Source organism: Oreochromis aureus, linkage group 6 (genome assembly GCF_013358895.1).
Source record: "Oreochromis aureus strain Israel breed Guangdong linkage group 6, ZZ_aureus, whole genome shotgun sequence".
Lineage (NCBI taxonomy): Eukaryota > Metazoa > Chordata > Actinopteri > Cichliformes > Cichlidae > Oreochromis > Oreochromis aureus.
Window position 1 is genome coordinate 39,314,786 of NC_052947.1, and position 17,900 is coordinate 39,332,685.

A 17,900-nucleotide genomic window follows, 5' to 3' on the forward strand; every position below is an offset into this window, starting at 1 on the left:
CAAATGCACTTGATTTAATCATCAGCACCTCTATGAACAGAGGTGTGAGTGCTGCTGTAAAAGCAGAGGTTTTGACAGTTTGATGGTCTGGAGCAATGATGTGTGTGTTAACATAATGACAAAGAAAACCACAAAGATCTCAGACAAGCAATCGTTGGTGCCCATCATTCTGGGAAAAGTTATCACACCATTTCCAAACAATGTGAAATCCTTTGCTCTACTTTCACAAGTGGAAAACATTAACGTTGTCCGTTTTCCCAGGAGTGGACGCCGCAGCGAATCCACACCAAGGTCGGACCGTGCAGTGCTCAGAGAAACTGCAAAAAACACAAAAGCTCCACTTTAGACCCCACAGGCCTCAGTTAGCAACTTAAATGTTAAGGTTCATGAGAGTTCAATTAGAAATAGACTAAACAAGTATGACTAGTTTGGATGGGTTGCCAGGAGAAAGCCTGTTCTCTCTAAACGTTCCACCTATCTCTTTTAAAATCAGTAGATGTTCTGGATAAAGTGAAAAACAAATTTAGTGATGAGGGCTCCTCTTGATAAACAAAACAAAAACCAAACAAAAGAAACACAGCACATATAAAAAAAATAAAATATTTCACTCCCCCTATATGCCAGATATCCCATGATCATATGTTTTTAATTGCTTCAGCCTGCCCACGGTTGCTTTTGCATCTGCATCCATCTCTCGTCTGTTGTGACTGATGAAGGCTGTTTTATTTGCTGGGATCTCGGTGCTGCTTTTCACACATCAGATGGAAAGAATGTTTTTTCAGCTGTAGCATTCCTGATTGAAATGTAATATTTACTCTACTTTTGGCTTTGTGTTTGATCTACACCTTTTCTTTTTTACTAGCAGCTACTTGCTTCACTGTTTGACCAGCTACTCCCTAATTGTGTCCTTAGGCTGGCTGGTGTTATCAGGCAGTATGGAGTAGGTTTGTCAGAGCTTTTCTGCTGGGAACAATTGTCTGCCTGGACTAGAAATAAGCTTCTATGTAAGGTCAAACAAATTAGCCATGTACTAAAAGGCAGTGTATAAGCAGGGTGAAACACATCAGGTGATAGTTGTCTGTAGGTTTTTCACTATGACTGATTAATGGATTGTTAATCTAAAAATGTCCTGGTAATTATCTCCTAGTATACTAGTAATTTGAAGTCTGCAGTTACAGATGAAACACCGGTTTGCTCAGTAACTGCAGACAGACGCCTCACTCAGGAAGTAACTCTGTGCACTGATTTGAAGTTAAGAGCCGCACACTAGTGCATATTCCAGGCTCTGGTCACCTAGGTTAAGCTAATGTATCTACCAGCCTGTCATATATCAATCAGTCACTTTTCCTGATGTTGGTAGCTGTCGCCAGTAGTTATCTTACTCTTCATCACTTTCAGTCACTGAATGTCATTGACTTTCTCAGGTCTGCCGTTGCCACATCACTGCGATCACTTCCTTTGCTCCTGACAACGGTGATTAGTTTAAACAGACAGTTTTATTTAGTTTTTGTTCATTTCTCCATTTTTTTTCATGGGAATGTCTTTCAGCTCTTCATCACACAATGTTTTGAACATTTAACCAGCATGAAACTGGAATGTGACACAACAGTCAGCTGCTGACATCAGCTAATCCTAATCTTATTTGCCAATCAAATATGCCCACATAAGTCAGCAGGGTGCATTCTTACTTGTTATCTTTAGAGAGGGAAGAAAGGCAAGGCGTTGTCTAATTAAAAAATAACAAGGTCACACTATGCAAGAGGCCCTCCCAGCAATAGCACAACAAAATAATACACACGGGTCGTCCATCTTTGATGTGAGTTGCACGGTCAGCTGCAAAGTGTAGAAAATAACAGGATCTTTAAAGCAAACAACAGCGCACTCAGGAGAAAGTGTGAGGAGATGACTGAAAGTTGCTGGGCTGGCAGAGCAACTGCATCTCTTTGCATCTGCAGCTCTCTGAGGACATTATGCAAGTGTGTATGCGTGGCTATGTGTCTCGGTCTGGTAATACCTGAAGCACGAACAAAGACTTCCACCCATGTCTCCTCCAACAATAACAGATGTCACGCCCTGAAGCATGCATACCAGGCGAGTACCTCCACATCAAACACAGCCCATTAAAGGAGAATTCCCATGCAGCCCTGTGAGGAATTACTCATGGGAACTTGTGAGCTAAATGTTTTCTTTCTCCTAACTCGTTCGATGTGTGAAGGTAATTCTTCTGTTCACCTAGACGTCGCCAGGGAGTGGAGCACGATGACTGCATGCTTGTGAACTAATACAAAGACTCTAATTGAAAGGTGTTAAAGCTTCAGAAGATTACATGAGTAAGATGTTTTTGTAGTCGCAATAGGGATTTATCTGTGTGATGTAATTAGCGGTTACTATTAGAAAATGCCTACGTTTCAGACTGAAACAGAGGCGCTGACTGCAGGCCAAGGGGGAGCACAACGATCAATACTTACTCAATGGTGCCGTGACCCTCTGCGCTCTCTTGCATCACATTGCCTTGAAGAATCTCCTGAGTCTTCACAGTGGAGATTGGCAAGTCCTTATCTAGTTCCGGCTCTGCGAGAAGTCGTTAAAGACAAACCATAATAAGAAATGACTGCAACAAGTAGTCGTGTTACCACTTTTCCAACAATAAAGAGGAATGCACTGAAATAATGAGACGTCAGCTTTTTGGCCAAAAAATAAGATTACCGATGCGACCCAAAGAAATTTACATATCATTTGTTCCCATGGAAATTACCCGAGCCTCTCCTATAAAGCTAAACATAACGTCGGGCTCATGTTACACACTATATTTGCCTGTTATGGTCTCTGTGCCAGACAAGGTGACTAAGAGTTCTATATTTATACAGTAATCAAAATGTCCTGCAGTGTATTTGCAGAGCTTTTTGTTATTTTTTCCCTGTACATTCAAGTCCATTGTAATCTGTTGTAGTATTCCCCATCTGCCTGCCTTCATGGTGTCCTGTGTTTAAGTACTTTTAAGAGTTTTGGCTCACTAGAAAGAAAAATGGAGGAATCGTGGCTACATGGTGGCTATCTTTCTGTCAGTATGATGTGAGATGTCCCACTCAGTGCTGCACAGTTGATTTTTCTCAATGAGGCCCATACACTGTATATAAAAGATGGACATAGCCACTGTCGGTTTTGGTGTTAGCATTTAAGCTATTGTGTTGGTTTCTGGAGCCAGAAGTCACCATAATTAAAAAAAAATAGGTTGGAGTGCTAAATTGTAACGCTATCTAGTTCTGTTAGCATGCTGCATCAATTTTGCAGACAAAACACTTATTGGATGATCTCCAAGTGCAATTATTCTCAAGTCACATAATAGTCAAATAATGCAACACAGATGTTTCAGTTTGCAACAAAAACCAAAAACACGAGGGGTGTTCGAGGATTCGAGTTTACAGATTCAAATTAGTAGAGTGAAGCTTAGTGGACAGCGAATAGTTTCTACTTGTTAATAAACCCCACACCTCTAATGCCAGCATCCAGATGAAAGATTTATTAATATTTAAAGTCATTATTTCCTATCCTTTATGTTGCAGACGTTAAACATGGTTATTTCTCCTTTAACGTTTGACATTTTAACATGGGAGTCTAAGCTGACTGATTCACTTTTGGAGGCAGCCTCAAGTGGTCATTAGCGGAACTGCAGTTTTCCAACTCTGTCACATTGGCTCATTTTTTTAGCCATTTAATTATGACACACTGTATGAGAAACACCTTAAATCAAAGAGGGACTCATTTGCTCAGCACAGCGAGGTAAATGTGCGTCTTACCTGTGAGTATCACCAGGCTTCGCTGTCTGTACAGTATGCTTTTCTTCAGCCCGTTTTCTGTTGGGAGGAGTGAAGGTATGTCAGGGAGGGGCTCTGACTTGGGTTCGTCTGGAGTAACGGCGGGGTCACTGAAGCCATTTTCAAGTCCATTCTCCTTTGGCTCCACGACTGAAGACCTCCATGGCCGCAGAACCGTCGGCTGTGCAGTACGACCCATGTATCTGCGGGCACATAAAGATGTGTTATATATGTACGACTGGGATGGCAGGAGGGATCTGTGGCGGCACTATTTCCCTGAAGTCTGATTGTTTCCATGTTTGACACCCAGTTGTCATATCATGAGTTCACAGTTCTTTACTTCTGCTTCTATGTAGAATAAAGCATACAGCACCTATGGTTGTAAGCAGACTGCTTGTTGTTAGCTCTCTGCTCTGCGTTCATATGTTCTGGGGAAGCCACGACTACTAATGCATGTTTATGCAGGCAGGAGGTCTTTCCCCAATTAAAGCCATTATAACTTCCTGAAGTTACTACTAATTTTCAAGTCGTTTGATATTTCCAAACCACCCCAACTGCTTCTTAGTCATCTGCTTTCATCATGTCATTTTAATTCCCAGGAAATTCCCAGGCTTTATGCTAATGTGAAACTAAAAGCAGATTAGCTGAAGACTGTGCGAGGGATAAACACGGAAAAGGCAAAAAAAAAAAAAAGTTTGGCCGACTCGAAAAGACACAGCAATAGGTTTAATAAAAATAACTTAATGGAAAAGGTGCTTTATACTGTAAAGAAACCCCACCAAACAATCCTCTAAGAGCAAGCACGTGGCAAACATAAAACCAGGCCTCAAACTAAAAATTGTTTTTCGATGTTCCAAAAACGTTGAATCTGTTCATCTGGACGTAGCGTTTTCAGTGGGAGAAACGTTTCGTCACTCATCCAAGTGACTTCTTCAGTCTCAGCTGACTGCAGGTTTCCCCAATCTTATAAATTGGATGTTCATTTTCAACTATGCACACGATTCTGAAAACATGAAGCTCATCAAGTGTAACAGTAACATCACTCTAAGCACAATTTCCTGGTCTCACTCAGATGTCATCGATCTGCACACTTCGTTCACCTGCAGGAACACTGGACATCAAATGCAACATCCTGATTGCCAATTAGCCTCGCTCATGTTGCGCCTGTTTAAACTCAGCAGGAAGAACAATTCAGTGGGTGAAACGAGCACAAATGAAGAACGTAATGTCACGCTTGGAAGGCGGATGATGAATATGAGAATCAAAAGAACTGGAAATTATAATAAGTCGTTTAAAAAATATATAGAGGTTAATACACGGTTTGATGTTTTTACCACGCGAGCATTACTTTGATGTTCTATGAGACAAGCATAGAACAGCAGTGTGTATTATTTTGGGGGGAGGATTCAGCTTGAATAGAGAGAACGTTGTTTTGAGGCCTTCGTGGAGTTTTGACAAAGCAGTCTGTATTCAGAGTTTTGAGAAACTGAGGGGCATGACTTCAGTTATTGTTATTTAACAATTCATCTACTATATATATATACTTTACACCCAGCTCGCCCCCACGGGCGGTTTATCCTTCAAGCTCGGGTCCTCTATCATATATATATATATATACAATATATATATATTAACACCGTGTGGTGCAAAGACAATAGCGACGTATTCTCTGGACTGAGTATGACCCTGAATGTTTAAAAGATGATCTAAAAGTATTGTGGCGTGGCATCTTTTGTGCGTTTTATTTGGTAAATTTCACAAACCTCAGCGGTTTTATATGCCGAGCTTCAGCGAGACTTGTTTTTAATGCATGCGGATGCTCTGCTCGCCTCTTATTTTGTTGTTTTATTGTGTTTTATCCCACTCAATGCCACCCTTCTAAAATATGACTAAACAATAGAAATTTCATATGCGTCCTGCCCGTCCTTGCGTCATCGTCATTAATCTAAAGAGATGAGACAAATCAAAGGCAGCACTCCACTCTGCCCGTAACCTATGTGGCATAAAGTCAAAGTAAAGTTTCCTAGCTATAAAACGGCAACAGTGCGGTTGATGCAGCAAATGTGTTGAAGCATCTCAGAAGAGTCTATCGTCCAAATGGAAGGAGATAATTAAAGGCCGCGTCAGGAGAGCTGAATATTCCCCTATAAAACAACTTGGTGCTTGCAGAAGAAGCCAGACAAAGACGCCTCTACTGTCTGGATTCTGTCAGCTCATGTAATTAAAGACACAGCTGGCTTTTCAGGCTATGAATCGGAGAGTTTGTCATCTTCATTTCAGTTTAACAGAAATGCTATTATGTGTCACTATGGGTGGAGAGCAGGGCCTGAGTACGTCTCAACTTGCAATTTTTGTGGATTTTTAATTTGCATTCAGGTAAATTCAACATAATCCAAAAGATAACGATTAATATTTGAAAGTGCCAACTCATAAAAGCTTGACAGCTGGAGTGAAAGAAAACAATCAAGAAGTAATTTTGTTTACTTTGCGCATTAGTTCTGACAAAGACGTTTCTAAATTGCTCATGGCACTAAAGTGCGTGCCAAGTTTGTCAGACTCTGCTGCTTGATGCGCGATCTTTTTCTTTTTCTCAAGGAAGACATTTCATTAAACTGTAAAGACAAGGAAGAGCTTTAAAACCACAAAATTCCAGCTCAATTAACCTTCCTGTTTCCCTTTAAGATTCCTCGGCCTTAACTTCGTCTCGCGCTCACCTTCCCTCTTCGCGCTCCAGCAGACGGCGGTAAGTAGTAATCTCTCTCTCCAGCCTCATCTTGGTGTTGAGAAGCTGGCTGTGGCGCTGGCGCTGGGTGGCCAACCCGCTCCTCACCTGCTCGAGCTCGCTCTCCAGCCCAGCGATCACCTGGGAAAGATCCTGCAGCTGGCTGGAGTACAGCCGCTGGGTGTGCTGGAGGGAGGTCTCCAGGCCTTTCTCCTGGACACCAGAAAGTAAAGACCTGTTTGGATCATGACTTGATGGTCTTTGTTTTCTTAAAAAGGAATGCAGTGAATACAAAACGATATTAAATAAAACAATTTTACAAATTCATCTAAATATATCAAGACTTTTAAAACTTTAACATCAAGAATGAAACGAAATGCTTTAGCGCTCAGAGCCAGAGCTCTCCAGATGGAAGTGTTAATGACGACAGTAAACTCTGGGCATTTTTAAATTTAAGGGGGATTCTGTGCACCTTTTTAATTTATCATAAACCTGTGAAATTAAAGTCATGACTCTTTTCCCAGTCTTAATAATTAGCTGCTTCTAGAAAGCACTGTACATAGAAGAGGAAATGTTACGCTGCTCTGTGGGCATACGAAAGGTCTAACTTTGTTAACTAGTGTGTTAATGCATTAAACTGACAAGGCTTAAAACTTAGTTAGGGCTGGATCAGGTGACTACCAATGATGCAATGAGGATTTCACTCGTTTCTTCTGTTTTGTGCTGTTCTTGTCTTTCTCTGCTCCTCTTTGCTCTCTTCTCTCTTCCCTCATCTCAGGCTCTTCCTCCCTAAGCCTCGTTCTATTTGAGATTTTCTTCCTGTTAAAAATTAGTTCTTCCTTCCCACCATTGCCAACTTACAACTTCCAGGGTTTTGTCTAATCTTTAGGGGTTTGTCCTAATTTAGTGGGGTCATTCAAAACCAAAATGTAAAAGTGCATTAAAGCAGCTGTTGTTGGGGATTAAATAAAGCTGAACTGAAAATGAACTGATTGAGGTGTTTTTATGTTCATGACCTTTTCTTCTTTTTATTCCGGTTTTCATTCCTTAGATTTTCCATGAATTGCAGTTATGGAATCAGTTACACAATGTTTATGAAAGCAGCTCTGAAAATGAAATAATAATAATAAAGTATCTTAAGGCGAGAATCGGTGATTGAAAGATAAAAACCTTTTGTATACCTTGGCACAGATGGAATGTTTACACACCCTTTAGTTGATAAATTGAAACATTACGCAAAAACAGTTTTTTTCTTGTTACTGTCGTCTTATCACAGGCGATCTGCCATGTGGTGTGGAAGCAGTGCTAACAGTGTGAAGGATAACTTGAGACATTTATGTTTTCTTACCAAAGCATGTAAGGTCTCAATCTCCACTTGCAGCGAGTGCCACTGCTTCCTGGCCTCGGCTAGCTCGGCCCGTGCCTCCCTCAGGGCGGCGCCGCCGAGGCTCACCTGCGCCCACGCTGCCTCCTCCTGGACAACGAGAGGGGGGCCAGAGGTGTGAATCCCAACACCACCGCCCTTTTAGCCAAACACTCACACACCTATTTTTTTCACCTTATAGAACAAACACAAGTGGTTTCATATTTGTGTTAATGTAAAGTAGCTGACGAGATGTAATTCTTGGGTTTAATATCTGTACTATGTAAACAAAACAGAGGACAAGCAGCCTCCTCACGCAATGACACACACACCTCATGAGTAAGTACTTTTCCCATTGGCACTGTCAGACAACGAGGTGGTGCTGTTGGTGATGTGTGTTTCAGTGCAAAGTAAACAGACAGCGGGGCAGACAGCGTGTACACACAGCTGTCCACACACTGTACAGCTGTGAGGCGTTTCACACCCTTTGTCCTCGCCCAGTTAAAACGCAGCAGAGCGGTGAAGCTGTCTCAGCACTCATGACAATATTTTGACAGATAAAACAAAGTTACGCAAGATGCTTCCTGTATAATTTGTTACTTCAATGACTCCATTTATCTGTTGCAACAAATAAAAAAAAAGATCTTTAATCAAGGAGACATTAATTTAGGATTCATTTAGGCCAACATTAGCTGAAATCAGCAGATCATTGATGATAACACTGGCAAACAAGACTTGACCTGACGGTGGATTTACTCCTGTTATCTGCTCTCTTATCTTTATCTGTTACTGTTTTTGTTCTTGGATTCCACTGAAATAGATGGTTTATGGTTTAAAATGTCTGCATGGTTATTCCCCTGTCTGCCTGAGATGACCATATTAGGAATAACCCAACTCTACCACATCTCGCAGATCCAAAATAACTTTTAAAAAAGGGATTCAAAGGGATTACTTACATATGCTTGCAAATAAATAGATTTTTGTTTGAAATTTTGGCCACGTTTGATATGAGCATCCACTTGAAACTAGCTATATATGACACCTACATTATACACATATATCAACTATATCCAACAGAAGAAGTAAAATCCAAATAAAAACTCTTGCAGAAGAGGTTCTGTTGGTGTTGTTATGTTAAATAAGAACATATCAGTGAGTTATTAATGAGGCAGTTATATGTATAATCTGTTCTTCGAGTTAAATTATTATGTTTATTATATTACTGGGTTAATATTACTGTTCTGGAACAGCTCATTTACGTGTGTGCATTATATACTGTTGAGATGTGCTTGGGTAAATATTTGCATTTGATCTGCTTTCATATGTGGTACATTTTTAAAAATTCGTATCCATTTTTTGCTCTTATTTCTGTGTTTTGCTTTCTTTTCATCCTGTTATGTTCTTAATTTGTTTATAATACAGTTTGTTGCCTGGTCAGACTCACGCTTGCATGCCGTGAAACATCAGTGCACTGCATTTTCATCAATGATACAGACTTTCATATGGAAAGTCTCTTCATCTTCATTTCCAGTAGCAAGAAGGCTGCAGAAAATGACATCATCTTTACATTATTACAGTTATACAAAGCTTGAATTGCATCCGCTGCGATTCCAATCCAGGCTTTTTAAAAATCTAAATCTAAACTTTTGTTTGCTTAGAGACAACTCCAATTGGCGCCTATAAGCTTAAAGAGCTTTACTGTCATTGAACGTGATGACAGAAGTCATGCATGGATGGAGGTTTGGATTCTTTAGTCTATTTTGCACTCAGACTTTGACGTTTGATAAGGTAAACATTGTAAATATTCCCAGAGACAACGAGGTTGCTCTGTATAATCTTACACGGTATCCAGACAGCTCCTCCTAAAATTAAACCTAAATATTATTTTATTATCTTTCTGTCTTGTGGAGCTCTTTATACTTTGTTTCAGCAACCAGATTATTGTCTCTGAAATAACCTATTACTGCTGAGCTGTTGTCATTTTTGGCACTTTGAACACCATAAGGTGATTGTCCAGTGTGCAGAAGCAAATACTGATGTCTTCTCAGCTAAAATCTCCAGAACCAGGCAGATTTTACAACAGATAATTATTCGGCAGAGCTGCAGAAATTAATTTCTAATTTCTGCAGCTAATTTCTGCAGCTCTGCCGTAGCAGGAATATAGTGCTATATGCATGCATATGGTAACAAACACTAGGTTTGAATAAAGAGACACTTTGTCCTCATCTTTGTCCAGTTTGTCACAATCTGAAACCACCATCCATCTGGCATGCTGCAGCTCAACAGGATGTGACTTTAGTAACCAAGTAGAGTAGTTGTTTTTAGAGACTGAAAAACCAACTAAGCTGGAGCTATGTGATTATACTACATTTTCTGGAGTTCAGAAAAAGTTGAAATATTTTTGCTTGCTTAGTTTAATTAGCAGGTAAAGGTGGGAGTCGTGGTCCTGGACCCAGTGTATTAAGTTTATAGACTAGTTTTGTTTTAGTTGAATGTCTTCTTCTTAGTTTGCCTTTGTTCCTGGTTATAATCTTTGGTTGTATTGGTCTTTATTTATTTTTCAGTTTAGTTCCATTCTCAGTTTTTGGTTGTTTAGAGTTTAGTTGCACAGTTTTGTGTCAATTCCCCTGTATTACGTTCATTTGTGTCTGCGTTTCCCCATTCAGTTTATTTCACTTCCTTTTTATTTTGATAAGTCATCTGTCCTTGCGCCTTGCGTTCACTTTACTTCCCCTCGTCTCATCTTCCCTGTTTGTTGTGTTTCCTACAGCTGTGTCCAATTCCCAGTATCCCTCAGTGTGTGTATAAGCTCAGTCAGTCCTTTGTTGGTGCATTTGTTATTCCTTCCTGTCCTGTTTCCTGGTTGGTTGTTTTTTCCTGCTTCTGTGTTTTTTCCCGAACTCCTGGATTTAGTTACCTTTTGGACTTTGTTTTCCTTGAACTGTCTACACGTACGCAAAGGTATGCTTTGAGTTTTCCACCTGCCCGTGGGTTAGTCTGACTTCTGGGGTCCACGTCCACACATAACAGGACAATAAGAAGCAATCGTCCATGTATTGATAAATCAATTAAAGTATATTAACTGTTCACGACCCCCACAAAACAATTCATTTTAACATTCCTTGCCTTAATTCCTACAGATTAGAGGAAAAGAAGAACTCCTCTGAAACAAGCGAAACGCAGTCTTTGAATCTAAAATCTTGATTTTTATTGCCGTGTTGTCAGCTCTTGACTGCAGCATTGTGCTGCTGTTAGTGGGTCTGATGTAAACAGCAGCATTTAATAAAACCTGCCCTGATTTAGTGCCGTGGTTGCTCTCAGCCCTTGGCGAAGGCACTTTATTGTTGCTGTCAGACCAAAGTCATGGTGCCGTGGAATAATAAACGGCTTCTGGACTGGTTTTTCCCAGAAAAGAGGCCAGCTGAGCTAAAATAAGAGTGGAAACGTCAAAACAAAACAAAGCTGCTATTACTAGACACAGGATGAGGATGCTTAGGTTGTATTTTGGGTTGTAAATATTTAATGAAGGTGAGGGATCATTCACACAGACCACCACTACTGTGTTTAGATGAAGAGAGAAAGGAGACAAACACACAAACAGGCCATATAGCAAGGAAGGAGAGGTTTCAAGCTTTTTACCCCAGTCAACAAATGCCACATCAACCCTGTGACTCCAGCAGGGCACATAGATCACCCTGCCTGTGGGACAGCCTGGAGTTGGTCCTGAGGGTGTGTCAGACTGGCACAGATCAGGGCCATCGCGCTCAGAAAACGAAAAGACAAGTGAAGATTGTGCAAAAGTGGATGCGTACCTCACTAAGGGCTCCTCTGTGTGTTCTGGATGCTGCTGCTGCTCCAGCTCCAGCACGAGGAGGCCCGACCAAGCCGGGGGCTGGATTTGAGATGGCGCCCAGGCCAAGGTGTCTCTCCCCCGAGCTGGGGATCCTGCTCTGTTCGCACTGCGCTCTGATTCGGTCGAGGAGCTGGGTGAGCTCCATCCCTGTGCCATCCTCCTCCTCCCCTCCTCCTCCTACTGCTGCTGCTGCTGCCGTGGCCGTCGCTAACAGAGCATCACAGGAGCTGGCCCGCTGCAGCTGCAGAGCCCGGGCTGCCTGCAAAACAGCCAACCAGGGGGAGGGAGAGAGAAAGGGAGCAGAGAGAGAGGGAGGGAGAAGGGAGGGTGAAGGATGGTAAAAAATGCAGGAGAGACAAAAAGAGAGATGAGAGTTGGATAAAAATAAATTGTGAATGAAAAAGGTGAGTAAAATGCAAAGGGGAAAAAAATGGGAACACACGTGGAGAGACAAGGAGAGAAAGACTAAGCAGGGATCAATACCACATTTATGCATTTGTGTGTGCACGAGAGGATCCTGAAAGTGAGGGAGGGGAGTATTAGTCAGCAGGAATGAGAAAATGAAGATAAGGAGGGAGGAAAGAAAACATGGAGGAGGGAAGGACGAGGTCACTGTGAAGTGTTTCTCACACAAGGAAGAACAAGCGCTCATGCACACCCAGTCATTACAGGACTATTATGTCTAGGTTGGAACAGATCACTTATAATTTACCTGTCATTATAACAAGTATTCCTATAATTACAGATCTAAATAGGACTATTACACACATTTTATATATCATAACCACTTAAGGGTCATGTAGCGTTCACGAGAGGAGCACATCTGTGGAGGTCAGAGTGAAGGGACAAAAAAGACTGTGTGGAAATTGTTTTTCATCCTGTTTTTAATGTGAGAGCATTAAATAGACAATAGAGTCCCTTGAAAATGTGCCTCATCATGTACTTCTTTTCCACGGATGCTGTGCTAGTCATGTGTTGGTGCATCACGAGAACCAGTCCACATTTTGACAAGTTTTAGACCCAAACCGTTATTTGGCGCTGACATGAAGTGGAAGTTGGAGTAATTTAAACTACAAGAAAATCACAGCTGACAAAATCCGCAGCTGTGAATTATGGGTAATTTATTTTGGCTCCTTCCAAAGCCACTTAAAATAAAGGCTTCAACGGCCTTAAGTTTGTTCCATGCCGATGGGAGCTTTTTGGCACCACAGTTTTTGAAGTGGAAATGTGTGAAAACTGGTTGTAGACTTGTAGGGGCTGGAAAAGAGAGCAGAAACCAGCCCCTATGACAGTTAGAATCCAGCACCAACAGGAAAATGTCAACTCATTCCTCCAAACATGCAGGTACTGTAATTTCCTGCCTCTTCTTCTTCTACTCTGTCTCACAGTTACTGAGTTTTGCAGCCTCCAGGGACCCTGAATGTTCTCGTTTTTGAACCAGTTATAGGGGTGAGCTAGTTTCTACTTTGGAACACAGTTTCTACTGTGCATGCAGATGGAAAAGCACAAGAGGGTGAACAGAAAAGAGAGCAAAGTTAAAGAGACAAATGAATGAGAAGGCAAGACAGAAGAACATTTAATGACCTCAAATTCCCGGTGCATCTCCTGCAGCTCTGTCATGGAGCGGTGAACCTCTGCATGCAGCACCGTGCTGCTGTGTTCTGCCGTCCTCTTGGTCTCCCTGAGCAGAGCCACCTCTTCCTCCAGACGCCTGGTGTTCCTCTCTTCTGTCTCACACCTGCGAGGGGATATCGACACATGTCCACCTAGGTTTTATTATTTAAACAGTAAAATGTATGAACACACCAACCACCCGACATCCATTCACATTGTTTTCCGGGGGAAAACTTGCATTTTTGAGGCCATTACAAAAATATGAATTCATCCTAATTTCAACCATGAACTAAATATGCCTGCTGAGCAATTTATGATTCATTAGAGGACCAGCTAACATCTAACTGGTTCAAAACCAGTCCAGGGTAGCATCTGCTTAAATCTGGTTCAAAACTGGAAGTTTAGCAGATCATGTGCAGCCACTGTTTAATAAAATGGAATAAGCCGATAAACACATCAGAATAAGATGAAAGGTGTCACATGAATTAAAATTAATGAATAATAATTCAAGTTAAATTCCAGGTTTTTGTTTGATTAGTCCTGTTTTTTATATAATCTTCTAATTAAAAACATTTGAAAGTAACTTTATAGACGACGAAACGTCAAAAGCTTTTTGTGTTTTATTGCAAATCACATCTTGCAGCCTACCTGGAGTACCTTCAGGGCTCACCACAGGATCACAGCTCACACTGTGGCAAGCATTTAAATCAAGGTTTGATCACTACTGTGCATCAAATGTTTGATCTTTGTATTGAAATCTGGGTTGTGAGATTCAGCCTTTGCTTTTCCAGTTAACTGTTTCAGAAAAATGCAAATGACGACTGGGGTTAAAAATGTGTCATTTTTCATTTCAACTTGTAAATCTGGTGAAAAACATCTTGATGAATCCTGCATTTGTGTGTGAAATGCTCACATGCACTGTTTGTGAATGAATCCCACATGCCAGGGTGCCAAAGTGGTGCAGTCATAAACAATGACCCCTCACAACAGGAGGGATCTGGGTTTGAATCTGCCAGTTTTCTGGCAATTTTGCAGTGGAGGTAAGGAGAAAGTCATGTTCTTATTTATCGCTCCAGCTCGAGACCGAGCTAATTAAGCAACTGAAATGACTGAGTTGGCAATTTGAAAGTAAACTAAGAAAACACCCCAGAAATTCTTATCATCGGTCCAGACAAGATGGAGGAAAATCACAGAGAAGGTTCATGGATGTGGCTGATGTGACAGGGTGAGACAGAAACAGATGATCCCTAAAGAGACCAGGCAGGAGGAAGGAGAAAAGGGCGACGATGACAACATGACAAGCATTTTTGAGAAACATGTAAATAAGGTCACCCGATCCCTGGTACTACCACCTGAAGGTCGGTATAATCCACACTGAGTTTTAGCACCCCTCTGACTATCATTCATGCTTTTATTTCCTCTTAGACAGATTATTGTAAAGCTCTTTTAAAAGCTATTAATCAAAAATCGATCAATAGACTTCACATCACTCAAAATGCAGCAGTAAGACTTTTTTTCAGGAACTAATGAAAGTGCCTAAAAAATATTACACAGATTTTACTGACTCTACACTGGCTGTTCATTAGTTTTAGAATTGTTTCCAAGATTTTGTTTCTTACTTTTAAAGCTCTTTGTGGCCTTGTTCCAGAATACACTGGAACCCTGTGCCAACCAGCGCATGGCCCAAGATCCTCAGGCAGGAACCTGTTAACTGCTCCCACCTCACACTTAAAGACAAAAGTAAATTCGATTCAATTCAACTTTATTTTTATAGCGTGAAATCAAATCTATCGCCACAAGGTGCGTTTTATAAATGGTAAATGGCCTGTATTTGTATAGCGCTTTACTCAGTCCCTGTGGACCCCAAAGCGCTTTACATACTCAGTCATCCACCCATTCACACACTGGTGATGGCAAGCTACATTGTAGCCAGAGCTGCCCTGGGGCGCACTGACAGAGGCAAGGCTGCCGGACACTGGCGCCACCGGGCCCTCTGACCACCACCATTAGGCAACGGGTGAAGTGTCTTGCCCAAGGACACAACGACCGAGACTGTTGGAGCCGGCAATAACTCGAACCGGCAACCTTCCGACTGCAAGAAGAACAGCCAACTCTTGAACCACGATCACCCCAGTAAGGTAAGGTAAGCCACTATGGCTTACCTTACTGAGCCATAGTAAGGTAAGGACCCAATAATAATACAGTGAAAACCTAAGGAATTACAAATATATGGCTAACCCCACCCAGTCACTTTTTGTCTCTTTTTAATTCTATGTTGTTGTACTTTTTCAACATGTTCAAAATAAAGATTCAATCAATCAATCAATCAATCAAGCAATCAGACGACCTCCTGTGGTGACATACTTGGCGACAGTGGGAAGGAAAAACTCCCTTTTAAAAGAAAGAAACCTGTTAAAACCATCTGCCACAATTGATTTGGTATGAGGGAAAGAAAACAGGACAAAAGATGAAGGTTGTGATTTGGCGCTGTATAAATAAAATTGAATTGAACTGAACTGAGAAAGGAACCAAGTGCAGGCACTGACAATTGACGTATTGCGAGTGAACTTTAATTCCAGTGGGGAAAACGAAATACAAACAAAAGCTGAACATGGCAGCAACTAAACTAAAACAAAACCTAAACTGGGTGAAACTAAAACGACACAAAGGAACAAAAGCCCGGGACTAGAAACTCAGGACATAAAACATAACAACCTGAGACAGGGAACATGGAGCCTGGAACACAGAGAAATACAACAGGTGGAACACAGACAAACCAGCAGCACACAGAGAGGAAGACACAGGGCTTAAATACACAGGCAGGACAATGAGAGGATAGTGAACAGGTGGAACATAGCTGGGACAAATCAGACATAATAAGACAAAGGAAGCAAAGCAGAATACACTGACATAAGACAAGGACTATCAAAGTAAAACAGGAAGCACGAGACATTCGCAAAGACGCAGACTCAGAGACACGGACGTGACACTGAGACATGACTGACTGGACATGTAACATGGAACACAGGGAAGACACAGTGACCGAAACTAGGAGACTACAAATATAATATGAACAGAAAACCACCAAGAAAACCAAAGCCATGAATAACAAATAATCAGGGAATATAACTTAATCAAACACAAAACACTGTGTTACAGACTCAGTGCCATGATAAACTTAAAGAAGCGCACTTGCTTCCTTCAAGATTTAAAGTCTGAGTCACATCCTATCTACAGCTTTCAATTCAAGCCTGAACTACCACAGAGACAGTATGTGGGCTATAAACATCCTTCAAAGCATTACGTTTGTCTGTCTTCTCTGTTATCAAACCACATACTTCAGGATATCTCTGAATCTTGCTCTAGGTCTTATAGCAATGGTTCACTGCACAACATCACAATGTAGTGATTAAAAGTGGAAAATTACAAACAAAATCAGACCACAAAACTTTCCATTACCCCAGCCACATCAAATATCCAGTTCCTGGAACAAACTACAAAGATCAGGAGAAAAATTCACTGTAGGAAACATTTTCATTATTAAAAATATCAGAGCACATACAAATATATGGCTAACCCCCCCCAGTCACTCGAAGGTCAAGTATTGACAAATGCAAACAGCAATTCTAAGAATAGCTAGTGAGTGTCTAACCAGGGGTGGAGTCTCTGGTATCAGCTGAAAGATTTTATTTCACAACATGACTGTGAGTTATTGTGCTGCAGAAATGATAAGTAAAAGAGAAAAGGGCGTAAAAAGTCATCCTAGTGCATCATAAACAGACAGATGGTCAGGAGATTCGTCAGTTGGAGGTATAAAAGGAAGAGACGCAGGTATTTCAGCCGCTGTCCTTTAGGGGTTAACATCCGACAGCAGGCGGGAGGTGTATGAGGGAGGTAGAGGTGGTGCTGATGGTGGTGGTGGTGGGGAGTCTGTGTCACTCTGCATCAATACATAAGTGAAAGTGCCGACGCGGCACAAAGTCAGGCCTGGATTTGTATGCAGGTTGGCTCACAGGAGCGGGAACTGGCCTGAGTGCGATAACAGGGGAGCCGGAAAAGCATTGCAGCAGGATGAAAACAGGAAGTCTTTTATTCTGAACTCAACAGCTTTGCCTCAAACATTGAAACATCTTTATTGGCTGGTGATGATTATCCCATATTAGCTCCTGTCATCTATCAAATACTACCAATTGCACACAAAAAAAAAACAACATGTCTTTTTCCCACTGTGGCTGATTACTTTAGACATAAAATAGATGCAATAGGTTTATGCAATATGAAGTCATACCTAATGCTAATTAATAAACATAAAATTGTATTGATTGAGGAAGAGGAGCACTGGAGCTTCCAGGAAACTAAAGCCAAATATAGCTGACCTGGCCTGGATGGCAGCCGCTCTGGACTTCATGCTGTCAGACTCTAAAGCCAGTTGAGCATTCTCCATCAGTAGTTTACCGACCTGACAAAGCAAAAACAAAAAAGATGTGATTAGATTTGGAGGTCAAGGCAAAATCTAACCAGTGATTCTATACA

At 41.3% G+C, this 17,900-nt stretch overlaps 1 protein-coding gene across 3 annotated transcripts in view; it reads right to left on the reverse strand.

The window, feature by feature from the left end:
• The window catches only part of krt222 (keratin 222), a 29,517-nt gene that overhangs the window by 3,434 nt on the left and 8,183 nt on the right, over positions 1-17,900 (reverse strand). For all 3 annotated transcript variants that reach the window (XM_031739838.2, XM_031739839.2, XM_039614025.1), the window contains 7 exons: positions 17,744-17,826; positions 13,338-13,491; positions 11,713-12,012; positions 7,886-8,011; positions 6,530-6,750; positions 3,798-4,018; positions 2,469-2,571 (listed from right to left, as the gene is read on the reverse strand). In XM_031739838.2, the coding sequence (XP_031595698.1) occupies positions 2,469-2,571; positions 3,798-4,018; positions 6,530-6,750; positions 7,886-8,011; positions 11,713-12,012; positions 13,338-13,491; positions 17,744-17,826 (1,208 nt within the window). The remainder of the gene's footprint in view (positions 1-2,468; positions 2,572-3,797; positions 4,019-6,529; positions 6,751-7,885; positions 8,012-11,712; positions 12,013-13,337; positions 13,492-17,743; positions 17,827-17,900) is intronic.